Genomic DNA, 16,710 nt, shown 5'->3' with positions numbered 1-16,710 from the left:
TGTGTTTGATTTTGCTATATGAGAATATTCTGGTAAGACTCAAGAGTTTCAAAAACAACGGTCTTTTTATTTCCCTCTGATGGACAGTAAAAAGTACCTCACCTTAAGGGAATTGGACACTCAAAAATAAAAAAGAAAAGATCCTTTACAAATGGAAAATATCAAAATACACTGCCCACATGGTTATCAAAAACATAGAGTATATACAATGGAAATATAGCCAATGCTACCCTGCACTCAGAGAACAAGCATACAAACGGAAAGCTCATACGTGATCATCTATACTTTATCTCTCTCTCTCACACAAACACACACACACTCACTCTAAGCTTTTTTTTTTTTTTTAAGGACACGCAAGCATACACACATACACACTCATAAAGCGCACACATCTGCGTACAAACCCGCTGTCTCCCACCCTGCCCAAAGTCAAATCTTTAACCCAGTTTCCTCCCATCTTGACCTTGTCTCCTGACTGATTGGGAGTAACAAGCCACGACCGCTCAACTGTCTTTCTCTAAAGCTGCTGCAGCCAAAGTGACGGTGGTGACCGGCTGCCCAGCGGCGGTGGAAAGCGTGACTGTGTTGAGGGGCTGGCCGAGCCCGTGCAGCTGAACCCGGGCGAGTTTCTTCTGTTCGCACTCTGTTACCAGGTTGTTGAGCTCTGCAGCGCTGTATCCAATTAAAGTCCTCAGGTCGCACACAAATTTGTAGACAAAGCGTTTGCCCTGTACTTTGCTGATCATGTCTCCATCATAGTAGTACCTATGGAGAGGGGACAAGCTTGATAAATATGTTTATATCTCTGGGTGATGGTTTGGGTGACTAAAATTTTTATTTTTTTTAAATCTCAACATAAAAAATAACATGAATAATATATATATATAAATAAATAATATTGACCGAAGAGATATATTACTAAACTATACTTTATATGCTACGCATACAGGGGATCAGCAAAAAAATATGCAAAACATTACTTTCTGTAATGCATTATACAATTACATTAGCCCTACATTAAGACTTGATCTTATTTAAAATCTTTATTTAGGATCTTAAAATAAAAAATATATTCCAGGTTTATGAAAACATAAGACATTGGTGAGGATGTAGTAACGTAATAAAGGTTTGATAGAAAGTTCTCCTTGGAAAGATTGCACTGATAACACAGCCAACACAGCAGTTTTGTTGGATGCCCCCTAAGCTGGAGAGAGAAAATCATGTAGTCGCACCTGAGAGCTCTGCTTAGCTTCTCGTAGTTCATGGTGGGCTTGTTCTTGCGTTGGCCCCATTTCTGAGCTACCAGCTCAGGCTGATTGAGTTTAAACTCGCCCTCCTCTCCCACCCAGGAAATGCAGTCCCGAGAGTCTTTATCTGTCAGCAGCTCCAGGAGAAATTGCCACAGTTGGATCTGACCGTTATTACCTGAAGGGCGCAAAAAAAAAAAATAATCAACTCAAAAACAAACTGTTTATCACAATAGAAGGTGTCTAATCACATTATTTCAAATAAATAAGGCATATGTGTTTATGTACTTTGTGCACCAAATACTTTGTACACTAAATGAACAAATGTTCATTTGTTGCATTTCCAAGCAGGTGTGAGTGTACCTGTGCGGTTCCCTGGGGAGCTGCGCTCCTCTCCTGAGATACGGGGGGCTCTTGGCGTTTTGTTGTGCTTCAGCACTTTAATGGTTGTGGGCGTGGCCTGCTGCACTGGAGCAGGAATAATCTGCATAGCTGGAGATAATCACGGAACGGTGTTACCCAACAGACCAACACATTCTCTTTTCATCAAAAAGTATAAATGTAGTCTGGAGACACAAAACTTCCCCCTAAGCAAGCCTATTGTGACGAGGAGGGGGGCATGGCCAGGCCATGTGGATGCACGCCCGGTGTTGAATTGTCCTATTCAGCCAGGAGAGGAATAAAGACAAGACGGAGGCGCCAGTTCGGGAGAGAGAAAAACTTGCTCGCCAGTCCCCAGACACACCGTCGCCGGGTCCTCAGCCACTCCTCCACCCCCTGGTGGACGACAGCAGCGAGTCCTCCGACCCCTGGTGGATGGTAACGGCTCCTCCGCTTCCTGGCAGACAGCAGTGGTTCCTCCGGCTCCCAGCGATGATGTCCCCTTGCAGATAGCATCGGCTCCATGACAATGCATCCCTCCTCCTTCCCTTCTTTATCTCCCTCCCGGCTGATTAGGACAATTCAGTGCAGGGTGTACATCCTCCCGGCCTGGCTATGCCCTCTTCCTAGTTACACTTACTTACTTATTAAAAAAGTGATATTGTTGATGAAACTGAGCAGAAGACAGAAGCAGTGGGGGGAAGAAAAAAAAAAGAGAATATTTAATATATATGAATACTCACGCTGATCAATGGTGACTGTAGCTTCCTGGCCCTGATCCTGACTCGCAAGTACATCTGCAAACAGAATTCAAGTAATATTATATACAGGCTTATTATACACAAGACATATTGTGACAAAGAATGTTTCAATTGGTGAATGTTTTCTCCCTAAAACTTACACTTGCGTAAAAGCTCCAAGTGGCTCCATAGGATCTCTCCGCTGGGCACTCTCTGGAGGAACTCCTCCTGGGTGAAACCACAGAGTTGGCGGCCAGGAATGTGAATGCCTCCCACCTCCATTTCCTCAATGCCAAACTCCTTCATCACCCAAACTGCCCAGTGGATTACCTGATCTGCTGTCCACTGCACCGGATCTGATAAAGAGACACACAGCAAGGCACTACTAATTAGTATTTTTACTAATTTCTAAAGGTGTAAAAATACATTTATCTGACATTTAAAATTCTGTTTATATTTACATTACAACATAATAATAATCAGAATTTAAAATATTATAATATCAAATGTATTATATTCATTTCTTACGCACAAATACTCAAAATGCAAAAATTCATGACCACTTTTATATCCAAGTTTTATGAATTGTACAATGTCATTTTCATTTTTTATTTCATGTAAAGAATAATTTAGTAAGGAGTCACATTTGAATCTATGGCTAAAACAATAATGAAGACTGTCAACAACATATTTCATTATCCATTAGACAGGACTTTGCACTGTGTACAGAGTGCCTTCTACAAATGATGTTATTTTGCAATAGTAAAAAAAATTTGCAAAATATCATAAATTTTCAAATGAAAAATGGTGAAAGCTATAGAGCGAGCAGCAGCAAAAAAAAAAAAAAAATGTGTTTGTAGAACATATGTTATATAGACAAGCATTGGGCAAGATGTGGGTTATTTTAATAATTGACTAAAGAAACAAATAATTGACAGATTAATTGATAAAAAGTTTATAGAATGTGTTGCTTGGTAGAGTAACTAGATGTTCCAATCAAAGAAATACACACCGTAGGGAATGTTTAGTCGAACCTGCTCCTTGCGATACCCTTCCAATGCAGCGGCCCACCGGGTCACCTGCTCTGATGTCTCATCTGGAATGGCAGCTTGCTCCACTGCAATCACATGTCCATCCTCCACAAGATGGGCTTCCTCCCCTGCAGCTGCATCTGGATCAATCACCACCTCCACAGTCTCCACTGGTTTCACTATCTCTAGAATATTCAATTTCTCTTCACCTAAAACACATCACATAAGCAAAAGTAAGTTAAGACTATTTTCTGTTTTAATTATAGCTATAAATCTTTTCAGTTTTCTGAAGGGCCTGTTGACAAGATGAGATGTTCCAAAGAGCAATATGAGATGATTGTAAACTGTTACCCTGTTTTGTGACAATCTGCACACTGAGCTGTACTGTGCCATCTGTCTTCACTCCTTGATCGAACAAGCTGTGGTCAGGATGCAACTACATGAAGAACAAGATGCAGATTTCAACCAACTAATGTTCACTAAGAAAAAAAATGAAAGTGTGTTGCGCTCACTAACACAAAAACACATACAAGGATGTCCTGCAGACAGATGTCATATCCATCCAGTGAGACCTGTAGACGAGGCTCCAATAACTTCTTCAGGTTACCAATTGGCTCACTGATGTCAATGTCTTGCGTAATCAATTCAGCTGCTGTGATGGTTTGTTCCTCAATTCTGAAGACCACAGACATGAGTTAGGTCACATGAAACCGCTTTCATTGAGTCCACAGAAACAAATTACACACTGTCCAATGAGAGAGGATGTCAGAGAGAGAAAAGCAGAAGGAAAAACAGAAGCACTTACGCCTCCTCTAGACAATCCTGTTTCTCCTGACCATCAATCTCAATCTCAATCATCTCCTCGGTCTCACTTTTTGACATCCCGTCAACTCCTTATCCAACTAAAACAAAGAGAATGCATTTTAAAACAGAGCTGTACTGTTCTTTGTGATTAATTTAATCACAAACCAGATTAAATTAAGCACTCTGAAAAGAAGGCCAAAACAAAACTGTTACAAATAATTTTTAGATTTCCAACAAATGCCATGAATGTAAATTTATGTTAAATATCTAAAGTGGTCCGAAAGGCACTAAATAGCCAGATTAATACATTAAGCACAGTAGTTCTCTCGACTTCATGCTAGTGCCAAGGGTGCAATGAAAACTATAGTGGGCAGACTAACAAGACTCTGAAGTCCAAATAACTCACGCAACACCGTGGCTTTACTTGAGAACAGGCCCATCGTGACAACTTCCCCATATTGCTACTGTTACTACACACAAGATGAACTTATTTAATAAATATACCACCCTTTAGGTTAAACAATGTATTGTTTTATTTGGCAACTTGCATTAAATCTAATACTTCAATAATATTGTTACCACCAACGACTAGGTGGGAAGACGACACGCGAATCGATAGAAACGCAGTTGCCATATTGGAGTGCTTTCGTAAATATAACCACAAAAATTGACATAAAATATGAGTTTTTAAAACTTTCGAAACTTTTCGGGGGTAGCTACACAGCAAGACTTTTGATTCGGGAAAGTTAAAACGGAAATGGAAGAAACGGAAACAAAACAAGAGAAGGGCAGATGTAAAAGCAGCCGGAAATCCTGGCCGTAGTCACGGCGGCTGACAGACTTCCGAAAACAGCCACGCGACTCAAGAAACGGACGGAAACAACGCTGCGTTTTAATATAAAGTAATCTCAACGAAAGGTGCAGTCGTTTTAATCGTCGAATATGGTTAAGTTAACGTATAACTGGCCTCTTTGTTACCTTCTTAGCTTATGCTGACGAGAGAGAGCGAAGGGGCACGCCTGGTTGAAGTGATCATCTGCTCACGCGAACAGCTCGCGCTGACTTTGAAGAAAACTCGCGCGTTCATTCGTCGTGAACACATTCTTAACGTTTAGAACAACTTTCGATGTAAAATAGATAGTACTCTAAGTCACTCCACAAAGTACACAAACGTATTCACCTACTGTTTATCGGGCATGAGAAGGTTGGGTTATAGTCAGTGGTGTTAGCACTCTGGTTAGCTCAGTTTCCCAAAGGGTGCTAACAGTTAGCTTAGCCCAGCTCGCGCTTCTTACAGCGAAAGCGGGAGAACTGACGCGCGTCTAACCTCACTTATATGTAACATAATCGTTTCTGTCGGCGTATATCTCGGATAAATGATAATTCGGCCCACATACCTCTTTATCCCGATCAGTAAATGTTGTGTTGGAGTTTTTGAGGATAAAGCTGGGTGTCAGTGGCTATGGTTTAGTGTGTGTTGCTAAGAAGTTGAGTGTATGTTCATGCTGTTTTTTGGTCAACATTGCAATGGGGGCGGGGATGAGCAGGAGGCCTCGCTGCCCACTGACAGCAAACCCTATCAACAATTCAGATTTGGACCATAATATAATCAGTTGATCTGTGTATTTATTAGTTATTTATGCCAAATAATCGCAATCCGCACATAAAATAAGTTATCTTGAGGTGGCAAGTCCCAAAGTTCCCACAGTGTCGTATAAATCAACATACAAGTGTGAAAATGAACAGGAGAATGGCCTTGTCCTAATACCCCCAATTGCGGTTTTGGTCTTGCCTACTTACCCACTTGTCTTACGTATTTCCGTGTTTGGCCACTAGTATCCAAGTAGACGTGAATACTGCGAGTGTGTGGATGAATTTTGATTGCACGTTGGGACACTTAAAGATGTTGGTGCAGGTTGCGACAGCTGTTTCTGTCTTTTCACTCAGCTGAAAACTGATCATTTTTGGTAGCAGTGACTGTTATAGCCTTCTTGAAATAATAAATAACTGAAACCCACCTTCCATTTTTTTTTATACACTGCTGGTTGTTGGAAGTGTGTTGTGCTGTAGAAAATATGTAAGTAAAAATAAAATTCTTTATTGTGTGAAAATAATAGTAGAAGTTAATTATTTTTAGGCCTACTCGTATTGATTTTCAATACTTTTACACACGTCTAACTGTATAATTGTGTCCCCCATAACTGCTGTAAAATATGAAATATAAGCAATTTGATTCTACTTTGTTTCTCAATACACTGCATAAAACTTAATAAAAAAATCTTTCTTTTATAAACCTGTGTGATCCATTAATAGCTACTCATACAAATAATTAAATTATATCCTTTGTCTTGTCTTTTATATAAGACAACCAAAGACTGCTTTACACAACTTATCAGTATGTGGTTTCATACAACAAATAAAAAGCATTAAAACGTATATTTTAAATGCATAAAGATGAGAAGGAACCTGTGGTATTAGTTGATACATTTTTCATTTTAAAATAACATTTACTAGACCGCATATTGTATACCACACTGGCTGATAAATGACCAAAATCACCAGCAGTATTAGGCAAGAACAAACAAAATAAGGTGATTAGCTACTGGGTGAGAAGGATAACAAAGATGTATATAAATATACACAAATAATATTGATGAATATTGACTCCTGAGCTTGATGAACACGGGATACACCTGAAAGGCCGCTCCAAAGAGGTATTCTCGTGGGATTTAGTGTGGTTTAAGTGCACTGAGCTTTAGCGTGTTTTTATGGTTTTAGACATGGGACAGTCTTGAACACTTCCTGTCGCGTGCACGCGCACTCAAAACCGAAAGTGTGGGTATTGGGACAGGGACAGTATTTTTGGATCTCAGACATTGTAGTCCTGGGATTCTTCTATTGAAATGTTTTTTAGCATCATAGTAAGAGATATTTTTAAAGAAATGCCTCACCCTATTGTCAAAATATTGGATGTGGCTATTAAACGTAGTTTTGAATCTAATGAATAAATAAACAATATGGACATCATAGTTTATTGTGTTCTTTTATTTAACATTGAAAGTTAATGCTACATTCACGTCATCTGTGTAAAAAAAATATATATGTGTATGGCAGCAATCTATATCACGTGACCAAGTCTATTTAAAATGACCACTAGATTTTGCATTGAATCAATGAATTTTACATTGACTTTACACACACCAATACCAGAGCTGCAATGGGTTATGTAGGTTTTTAAATATATACTGATAGTATTAAGTGATATTTTAAAGAAATATTTTCTTATTGATATAGACTTCATCTAATTTCTGGAGCTTGCACTGAACCCAGTCTTTCCCACTTGGAACCACTGGCAAATACACTATTGTGAAACATGTAAAAACAACATAAACAATTGTTTGTCCATAGAACAACTTTGCTATCTAACATCCACAGTTTTTGAAGAGAGGGACTGTTGGTTTGTTTTGAGTAACAGCAAATCAAATAAATGGTAAAATAAGTATCTGTGTCTAGTAGATGTTAAAGGAAAAGTTCACCCAAAAATTTAAATTCTCTCATAATTTACTCGCCCTCATGCCATCCTAGCTGTAAATGAATTTATTTCTTATAAACAAAGATTTTTAAATAATATTTCTGCTCCATAGGTCCTTACAATGCAAGTGAATCAGTACCAACATTTTGAAGCTCCAATAAAAGAAATCAATATGACTCCAGCGATTAAATCTATATATTCAGAAGCGAAATTATAAGTGTGGGTGTGAAATTTATTAATATTTAAGTGCTTTGTTAAATCTCCACTTTTACATTCTTCTTTTGTTTTTAGTGATGTACATTCTTTGTGCACATTGCCACCTACTGGGCAGGGAGAAAAATATATATTAAAAAAGGACTTAAAGGGCACCTATTATGGCATTTAAAATGTTCCTAATATTGTTTTGGGAGTCCCCAACAACAGTTTTACATGCATGCAATGACAAAAAACACTTTTGTTGTCTTATAATATGCATTTATGTTTACCTGATTTGCTCACCGACTCCCAAATGATTCGTTCAACGACTCATTTTTCCAAACCCCTCCTTTGCGTGACGCTAATCTGCGGTGATTGGTCAGATGACCCAGTCAGTTGTGATTGGTATACTCTGTGCAGAGATTGTCGGAAATGGAACGGCCATCACCGCTTTGTAGTAAAAAAATCAAAATCAGAGAAGGAATTTGAGTTGATTTATGTTAGCGATCATAGCCCAAAGTTCGGTGGTAAACACCCAATCAGTTATTGTTTGCGTTAGCCCAACGCATAAACATATTGATAAAGCACTGCATTACTACAAGTTATTGCTCTATTCTTTATGACAACTCCAATAACATCGACAAACATTTCACATATTTCATAAAAATTGACATTGGAGACCTTGAAGCTGCGCTGAGCGTAACGTACACAACACACACAAATACTTATTAAGCATGCTAAAAAACACATAAAAGCAACAATTATTAATAATACTTACAGGTTGTGATTCGGAGGAGGAAGCTGATCCAAATAAACTTGGTACTGAACCTTCCTTCAGTATCAACCGGCTCGCGAATCCACACTTGAAAGCATTCATGTTTGTAAAGCAATCGTCATTAAAATGACGCGAACACAGCACAAGGTTCGGGCTATACTTGTGTGGTATAGTTGTAAATATAAACTCTAGCCACTGATTCTTCACATGCTCGTCCCTGGGCAGTGAAAAAAGGTCGCTTTTGATATGCACTTCAGAACACAGCGTCTTGTTGTCGACATGATATTTTCAAGTTTTCCCTGGTGTCTGCGCGCAATGAGTGGGCGCGGCCAATTTGGTAATTTTTCGTCTTGACGTCACAACGAAAAGGAAAATGACTCATTGGAAAAACGATTCATTACATTGACTTAGAGTCGACTCCTACTTTTGAGAGACAATAACTTTTTTTACGGTGAACTTTCATATATAAAACTTTGCAGGATGTTTTTGTTCACTTAAATCTATGTTACACACTACATGAAAGGTAATTTTCAAAATTCCATAATAGGTGCCCTTTAAATATTGATCTGTTTCTCACCCACACCAATCATATCACTTCTGAATACATGGATTAAACCACTTCAGTGTTATGGATTACTTTTATGCTGTCTTTATGTGTTATTTTGAGCTTCAAAATGTTGGTACCCATTCACTTGCATTGTGAAGATCTACAGGGCTGAAATGGCTTGAGGGTTAGAAAATGATGAGATAATTTTTGGGTGAACTATCCCTTTAATAACAAGCAAATGACATCCTCACCATTAGACAACTAGTGACAACTCTTGGTAAAGAAATATGTGCTGAAACAAAGTAAGGTGAACTCAAATAAAATTCTGCATGATTAATACACTTCACTGACACATCCTGAGACAAGTCAAGCTTGTTACTTCTCAAATCAATTGGACCACCATATCTGTGGTGGTCTACATTTCTACATTTAAATTCTTAATGATTTTAAAACAATATCAGTACAGATAATATGTTACTGTATAAGATGAAAATTATGATGAAAATTCCAAGCTGTTCAAAACAGATGAAGCATCAAAAATATTACTTATTTTGCCTAAAATTAATGTATACTTCAATATTGAAATTTATAAATAAGCTTTTTACAACAGTACAAGTGAAACATCTGCAATTAGACTTGGGTATGTTGTGGATTGTTTAGATCCGAATCAAACATTGCCACCAGGGGGGGCGTGTCTCTCTGCTCAATGATAGAGGAGCACTTGATCGTTCAACTCAGCTCATCAGTTTTAATAATAAATAAGAACTGCAGCTCCATTAAAATTCATTTCTGAGACACGTTTCCTCCAGTGTTTGAAACATGTAAGCAGAAAAGAGGATACAGCAAGGCACTGTCGAAATACAAACTCTGGTCATCACAGATATGTGTTCACCCTCTTCAAAGCACAAAGGATTGCGTGTGTTTGTAGTGCCTGGGCTGAGAAGAGAGAGTTGAATAATATAAATTAAGACTTCTGCTGATCTACTATAAAAACTGATATGACTATTACCATTGTAGTAAAACTTCCTTGAATTATTGTCTAGTGAGCTATGGAAGGAAAAATGTAAAAACTCAAAGACTTAAATCCAAATATTTTTCGTTCTATTCGTATTCAATTAGGAATTCAAAATCTGAAAAACAAACAATAACTTGTTTCTTTATTTGTTTACAAAACCAATATTGAGGAAGAAGACAATGCAGGTTGACCAATCAAAAGAAAGGGGCGTTTCAGGTCCACCCATATGTGCGAATCAAATATGCAAGCCATATATTAGTGAAATCAAATAATCAAAACACATAGTGTCCCGTGTCTATTTTTCCAATGTCCTATTTTTAACTTGAGCATTAAATCGAAATTACGAAAAACAAGTAATTATTTGTTTTTTAATATTGGTTTTGAAAACGAATGATGAAATAAGTCGTTTTTTGTTTTTCCCATTTTTATTCCTAATTGAATATTAAATGAACAAATGATACATGGATTGACTTACATCTGTTGGAGGGTTATAGTTGGTCTTAGTTCTGCTAAAGTGTGAAAAGAAATATGTCTTGTTACTGAAGGTCTGTTAAATGTTAGAGGGTATAAATAGGTTCATACAAGTGTACTGCAAAAGATACGAACCTTTGTTTTGTCTCTCCCTTATTCTCTGTTGGTTAATGCAAGAATTGTGTAAGAAAATAACGACAAGACAAATTTCAATGTAATAAGTTTCCCAACAGCACATGCAGTTTCTGTTGGGTTTGACTAAAGTGGTACTCACTGCGACGACAGCACCCTCGTCTGCAACACAGACAGATGGCCAGACAGCACGAGAGAAAGAGCAAGAAGGCGCCCACTCCTACTGCTATAACTAATGTCAGGTTCAGCTCAACTGAAATAATTCATAGGAACCAGGTAATGAGTGAGTGATGCTCAGACGTCAAAGGTGTCATAAACAGCACATCCAAATCTTTTACTTCAAAAGATCAATGGATTTTTATTATTATTATTTAACATTTCTTATGAAATGATCCCATTAAAATGACCAACTTGTGCTTAACTTACATTCTGTTATCTTCATATGTTGGCCTGCACAGCTTTTTGGTGCCCCCACCCCATTGGAGGCCTCGCATCGATACTGTCCCTCATCAGATTTGGACACACTCTTGAATTTCTGCTCAAAAGCAAAAGAAGGAAGGAAAATGGAAGTGGACGTAAAGACAAACATGCCATGTAATTAATGTAATTTAAAGTAAAGCCAAATTATAAGCAACAATTTTTCATGTTAACCATCAAGCGACAAGGTTATAGGAAGTTCAGTCTTTTTTGTCTATTTTACATGTTTGTCCTAGTGATAGAAGAGCTTATACTAGTATTAGAACCAACCAGAGTCCCTGTTTTGGGGTCCAGGCTGTAGTTTATTTCAGGGAGATGGGCAGTATTAAGCAACTTGTTGTCTTTGTACCAGCTGTAGGTGGAAGCGGGAACACTCAGTTTGTCTTTGCAGTGCAGCTCCACAGAAAAGCCTCTCATGACCGTCTCTGGGACCTCACATGATGGAGTATGTGGCGGCACTGTCCATGTAAGAAAGTTGCATTACATGATAGTTACTGCTCACTGATATAGAAGCATCCTTAAATCATGCTGAAAATGAAAATTCTGTCATTTACTCACCCTCGTGTCATTCCAAAGCAGTATCTTTAGTGAAATGAAGATATGTTAGGAACTGACAAATCACTATTCACTTTCATAGCATCTTTTTTTTTTCATAGAATGAAAGCCCAACATCTTTTATTGTGATCCCCGAAAGAAAGACGCCATACAGGTTTGGAACAACATGAGGGTCAGTAAATGGGGGGCAGGGGGTATTTACATTTTTGGGTGAACTATTCCTTTAAGGGATTATTTTTTAATAAAGAAACGACAACATCAGTCTAGCTGCACATGCAAGAAAGGAAAGAGCCACAAATGAGTTTTTCATGAGATTTTCATTCCCACCATGCACATTGAGGGTGACAGTGGCCTCCCCCAACTTGATTTTGTCCTGACGGGCTGTGACTTCACAGAGGTAAACTCCTGAGTCTTTCTGTGTAACACCACGAAGGGTCACTGTTGCCCCATCGATGGACGCACGGCCCCTAAATGAACCTGGCAATGGTGAGAGTTAGTCGGATTGTTATGAAAGGAAGGTACTGCAAAACACAAAGCATTACGAAACAACTGCCTGTTACCAATCCTTACTATAGGTATTACTAGAAATGAAGGGTGTAATATCAACACCACTAGTGGCACCAAACAAAATTGCAAACATAATGACAGTTTTCATCCACAATTCAAACCAAAAGGTAGTTCTGCCCCAAAATCATGCCATTGGTTAAGCCAATGTTGTTATGTCTGACCCAGTCGGGTATACACGAGAGAACAGATAGCTATCTGGTGCCTCTGGTGGAATAGAAAATACTCACCTCGCCTAACATTTAGCAGACTATTACCCAAAGTAATAAACAAATGTGTGGTACGAGTTTAACAGGGTGAATCTCACTGGTGCAATTAAGAAATGATGGGTACGACTTTATAAGAGTATCTGTGTTATAATAAAACAGCAACCTACCTGTGAATTCGCCATCAAAATAAACATATGAAACATCGTTGCCTCTCTTCTTCCATTCAACACGAGGGTTGGTTTCTTTTTCTGTCCTGAACTCACAAGACAGTACAGCATCTTTTGCAAAGAAAATATAAATCAATCAATCAGTATGATCTAAAAGCTCTTATATAACTTGACACTTCCAGCTGATTATCTGAAGACTAATGAACTTACTTGTGTTTTCATGCACCTCTACTTTTGGTCTGCTTGTTGTCACAGTAACAGGAGCTGAGATAGGAACTGAAGGTGAAGCAGAGGAGAGATACAGACAAACGCATGACTGCTGTTACAAATATACAGAGCATGCATAGACAGAGATAGGTGAAGAATAGTTGTTCTTTAAATTAGACTGGTTAGTCATTCATCATATAATTAATGTGGATGAGATTTAGTTTTGCATTATGCCTCATTATAAGACTTTTTTTTTTTTACCAGAATATAAAAAAAGGGAATGGAGTACAGGGACGCCCTTACGTTTCTCTTCAAATTGCAAAACATCACAACACACTCCCTCCTAAACACACATACACATGTCCCTCTCTGGCCGTGCCAGGAACGGGGATGTGTAGGAATTTACGTAATGGATGGATGTTCTGACACAGTCTGGCTGTGGATAGTGGGGGGTAGCGGCCCAGAGCATGCAGGCTTGATAACCTCTTAGCACTCAGAAAAACATGCACTTCTAGAGAAAATGAGGGAATTGGTTTTTTTTTTTTGGTTTGTTATCAGTTTCAGTCTTTGTAATCCCATGAAAGTGTGTACAGTGAAAAAACATTTAGTTTCAAATGAGACAAAAGAAAGAGAGGCTGCAGAGGGTCGTTTTACCCAGAGAGACAAAGACTCACTATGCTACTGTAACTCAAAACCCCTACAGTTGGAAGAGGTCTTGAGTTAAAATCACAACCCACCCCACAAGGTATTAACAATCCATTCTAGCACTGTATTGGCTAGGAAAAAAACAATATTGTGTAAGGCAATGTTTTATAAGTTTATACTTTATATTGTTTTAATTTTTGCATGGTTATAAAGTGTATTAGAAATTTCCACTGGAATGTTTTGTACAACAGATCATAGGATTTATAGACTGGGTGGGATTGAGCATTTCCATGGTATGCCAGTGAAACCATAATCTACAAGATAATTGCCAATACACAAACTTTAGTCAAGGGGCATCAACAACATGAAAGGGTGCCTGACACATCAGAGTGAGGTTTAGATCTGGACAACATCTTAACAGACATTTTATCACCCTCAGGATCTCATGTTCAAATGCTGCTTAAGATGTTTGTGTAAACACGTTTTTTTGCAGGTCCCCCACCCACCCATCTCTTTGAAGAAACAGGCACATGCATCACATTTACGCAGTGTTAGCAGCCAAATCGATTCACAAGGCTAATAATAATAATAATAATGGTCAAGGATAAATAAATAAATATATATATATATATATATATATATATATATACATATATATATATATATATATATATATATATATATATATATATATATATATATATATATATATATATATATACATACATATATATATATATATATACATACATATATATATATATATATATATATATATATATATATATATATATATATATATATATATATATATATACATAAATATTTGAATGAAATTAAACATTAAATTAAATTATTACACCTAGTTTCGGTAACACTTTATAAAGTTGTTCAAACATTAGGCAAGGCTATTTAGCCTATCCAATAACTCTATACATACTTTTCATTAGCCTACTGAACATATTAATTATTAATGAAAGTTACTCTGAAGTTGTTGTTTTGTTTTTTCAATTCACTCTTCAGAGTTTTCCATTTCGGTCAGAAATTACATTTCTATCTTTTGAAACTAATGTATCAGAATGATACTCACTGTAAAGGAGCATCAGAAGAACGTGGAAGGTTAATATCTGTATTCTGGTCATCCTCAGATTGTCCGGCTTGTCCAGGAGCGCATTGATACTGAAGTGCTTTTCGCGCTTCGGAAGATTTTTAGGATGTTTTGCGCGCTCTCGTCAGAACACCGCGCGTGCACGACAGATGCTTTGAGACATTTGTTATGTCGCTCCTCAAACGGGCGAGTCTTGTTATTTTCTCAGCTCTTCACTTTCAGAACTCTTTCGTTCATTTAATTTCTTTCTTTTTCTTTGACAGTGGAGCCTAATACCAAGTTGAGTTTTATTGCAGTAACATTTAACCTAAATGTGTGATTATGGACACTTTCAAGTCAAAAACAGGACGTTAGGTGGCTAAAGGAAACCCCCCTTAAGTGAAATTGTGATTTTTTTTTCCTTTTTTCTTTTCTTTTCTTTCTTTTTCTTTCATAAAGAAAAAAAATCATCATAATTTGAGCGAAAAGAACGGAAGGAGGTTTTTAATAAAACGTTAAAAAAAAAAAGAAGAAAAATAAGAGGGATTAGTGAGTGTTAGTGTCGAAATTAAATAGTTATAGGGTAAATTTGTAAACTTATGCAAAATATTTTGAGACAGCAAGATATTTTTTTGAGAATTTAAATATAAATATAAAAATGTCTTGCTGTCTCAAAATATTATATATATATATATATATATATATATATATATATATATATATATATATATATATATATATATATAAACATATTTGAGGGGAAAAAAATATATTTTTATTTTGAGAAGGCCTGTTCAGAATAACCACTTCAGAAAAGGGTGCACCATTTCCTGTTAATGTTTAATCACATTGGGCATTTCATAATCAGTAATCACACATTTTGTGAATTAAGAATAAATGATAAGTAATACAATTAAATTAATTAGGAGTTTTAAACAATCCAGTTTGGGGAATGGTAAATCAACTTTGCTTTGGCATTAATGTAACCAATTATTTACTCAAAATTAAGCATATTTTAGTTTAAACCGTTTGTTAAATATTTCTTTTCCCGATATTTATTTATTTATTTATGTATTTTTTGTGAATGAGTGAGTGGGTTTGTAATCATATAGTGTGGCTTTAAGTTTTCCAGGTTCCCCCTAAAGGAAAAGTTTGACATATTATAGCTAAAGTTTATGCAAGCCTCACCTGTCAAAATTCTGAGTTGGAAATATAATGCACACACCAGTGGATGCAATTAAGATAACATGAAAGAGCTTTTTTGTTTCATCTCATGGTTTTTGTTTCATATAACAGGGAGGCATTGTTCGTGATGATTGTAACACCTCACACTGCTTGTAAGGCTTTTGGATATATGAAATGTTGACAGCTGCTTTAGCCACATGTATTCCTTTCCTCAGTTTGACACTATGATACACCCAGTGCATGTGAAACACCTGTCCGTGGTGTTTGGTGTGGACAGTTGTTGTGCTGTTATCAAATCCACACGAGCACGTGATGAATGCATGAGCTCACACACGCACGCACGCACAAACACACACACACACACATAAACTAATTTGGCTGAATCACCACTCCATATCATTGTCTACATCTACCAATATAACATTATTTTATATAGACTAGCACATTAAAAGTCACATGGGGTGTTTTTAGTATTATAGTATACTAAAAACATATAATACTATGAAAAACGGTTTAATCATATAGTATTAAACCGTTTTTAATAGGCTACTATATGCATGAATGATTTTATTTTTCTCTAGGAGCGGTACTAAAAATCCAACATTGTAATATGTTATAGCTGGGTAAATAGTGCTGTAGGATACATTTAGCCAAGTGTTAAACTTAAGAAGGTAATTTTTAACTGCTTTTCCCTGGTTAATAACAGTGAAATAGGCTAAGTTTTTGCATGTTGGTTTTAAACAC

General features: G+C 37.0%; 2 protein-coding genes across 6 annotated transcripts; both read right to left on the bottom strand.

The window, feature by feature from the left end:
- Window positions 1-60: 60 nt before the first annotated feature.
- LOC127658771 (GA-binding protein alpha chain-like) lies at window positions 61-6,402 on the bottom strand. Of its 4 annotated transcripts, none has more exons than XM_052148270.1 (10): window positions 5,601-6,402; window positions 4,205-4,301; window positions 3,930-4,074; window positions 3,751-3,835; window positions 3,381-3,608; window positions 2,530-2,724; window positions 2,372-2,425; window positions 1,611-1,739; window positions 1,233-1,425; window positions 61-765 (listed from the first exon to the last, which is right to left on the bottom strand). In XM_052148270.1, exons 2-10 carry the CDS (start codon window positions 4,279-4,281, stop codon window positions 504-506), a joined length of 1,368 nt encoding a protein of 455 aa, XP_052004230.1. In that variant the 5' UTR covers window positions 4,282-4,301; window positions 5,601-6,402; the 3' UTR covers window positions 61-503. The 4 variants fall into 4 exon arrangements, with proteins under 4 accessions (XP_052004230.1, XP_052004233.1, XP_052004232.1 ...); XM_052148273.1 differs by lacking the exon at window positions 5,601-6,402 and adding an exon at window positions 5,384-5,568; XM_052148272.1 differs by lacking the exon at window positions 5,601-6,402 and adding an exon at window positions 5,182-5,236.
- Window positions 6,403-7,247: 845 nt separating this feature from the next.
- On the bottom strand, window positions 7,248-15,152 carry LOC127658776 (junctional adhesion molecule 2A-like). Of its 2 annotated transcripts, none has more exons than XM_052148277.1 (10): window positions 14,785-15,152; window positions 13,053-13,118; window positions 12,843-12,953; window positions 12,230-12,379; window positions 11,618-11,805; window positions 11,297-11,405; window positions 11,013-11,123; window positions 10,874-10,898; window positions 10,743-10,776; window positions 7,248-10,188 (listed from the first exon to the last, which is right to left on the bottom strand). In XM_052148277.1, exons 1-10 carry the CDS (start codon window positions 14,834-14,836, stop codon window positions 10,150-10,152), a joined length of 885 nt encoding a protein of 294 aa, XP_052004237.1. In that variant the 5' UTR covers window positions 14,837-15,152; the 3' UTR covers window positions 7,248-10,149. The 2 variants fall into 2 exon arrangements, with proteins under 2 accessions (XP_052004237.1, XP_052004238.1); XM_052148278.1 differs by having other exon boundaries at window positions 10,743-10,773.
- Window positions 15,153-16,710: the final 1,558 nt, after the last annotated feature.

Source organism: Xyrauchen texanus, chromosome 18 (assembly GCF_025860055.1).
Source record: "Xyrauchen texanus isolate HMW12.3.18 chromosome 18, RBS_HiC_50CHRs, whole genome shotgun sequence".
Taxonomy (NCBI): domain Eukaryota; kingdom Metazoa; phylum Chordata; class Actinopteri; order Cypriniformes; family Catostomidae; genus Xyrauchen; species Xyrauchen texanus.
This window is presented reverse-complemented; position numbering and strand designations above follow the sequence as displayed.

What these genes read in the sequence shown, in the direction of transcription:
- LOC127658771 (XM_052148270.1), bottom strand. Translation starts at nt 4,281, where the DNA reads ATGTCAAAAAGTGAGACCGAGGAGATGATTGAGATTGAGATTGATGGT. An exon ending in TCTGTCTGCAGGACATCCTT is followed by an intron (nt 3,836 to 3,929) that starts GTATGTGTTTTT and finishes TTCTTCATGTAG; the next exon opens with TTGCATCCTGACCACAGCTT. An exon ending in AAGCTAAGCAGAGCTCTCAG is followed by an intron (nt 766 to 1,232) that starts GTGCGACTACAT and finishes CCCTCTCCATAG; the next exon opens with GTACTACTATGATGGAGACA.
- LOC127658776 (XM_052148277.1), bottom strand. Translation starts at nt 14,836, where the DNA reads ATGACCAGAATACAGATATTAACCTTCCACGTTCTTCTGATGCTCCTT. An exon ending in AGAGGTGCATGAAAACACAA is followed by an intron (nt 12,954 to 13,052) that starts GTAAGTTCATTA and finishes TCTTTGCAAAAG; the next exon opens with ATGCTGTACTGTCTTGTGAG. An exon ending in ACATATGAAGATAACAGAAT is followed by an intron (nt 11,124 to 11,296) that starts GTAAGTTAAGCA and finishes GAATTATTTCAG; the next exon opens with TTGAGCTGAACCTGACATTA.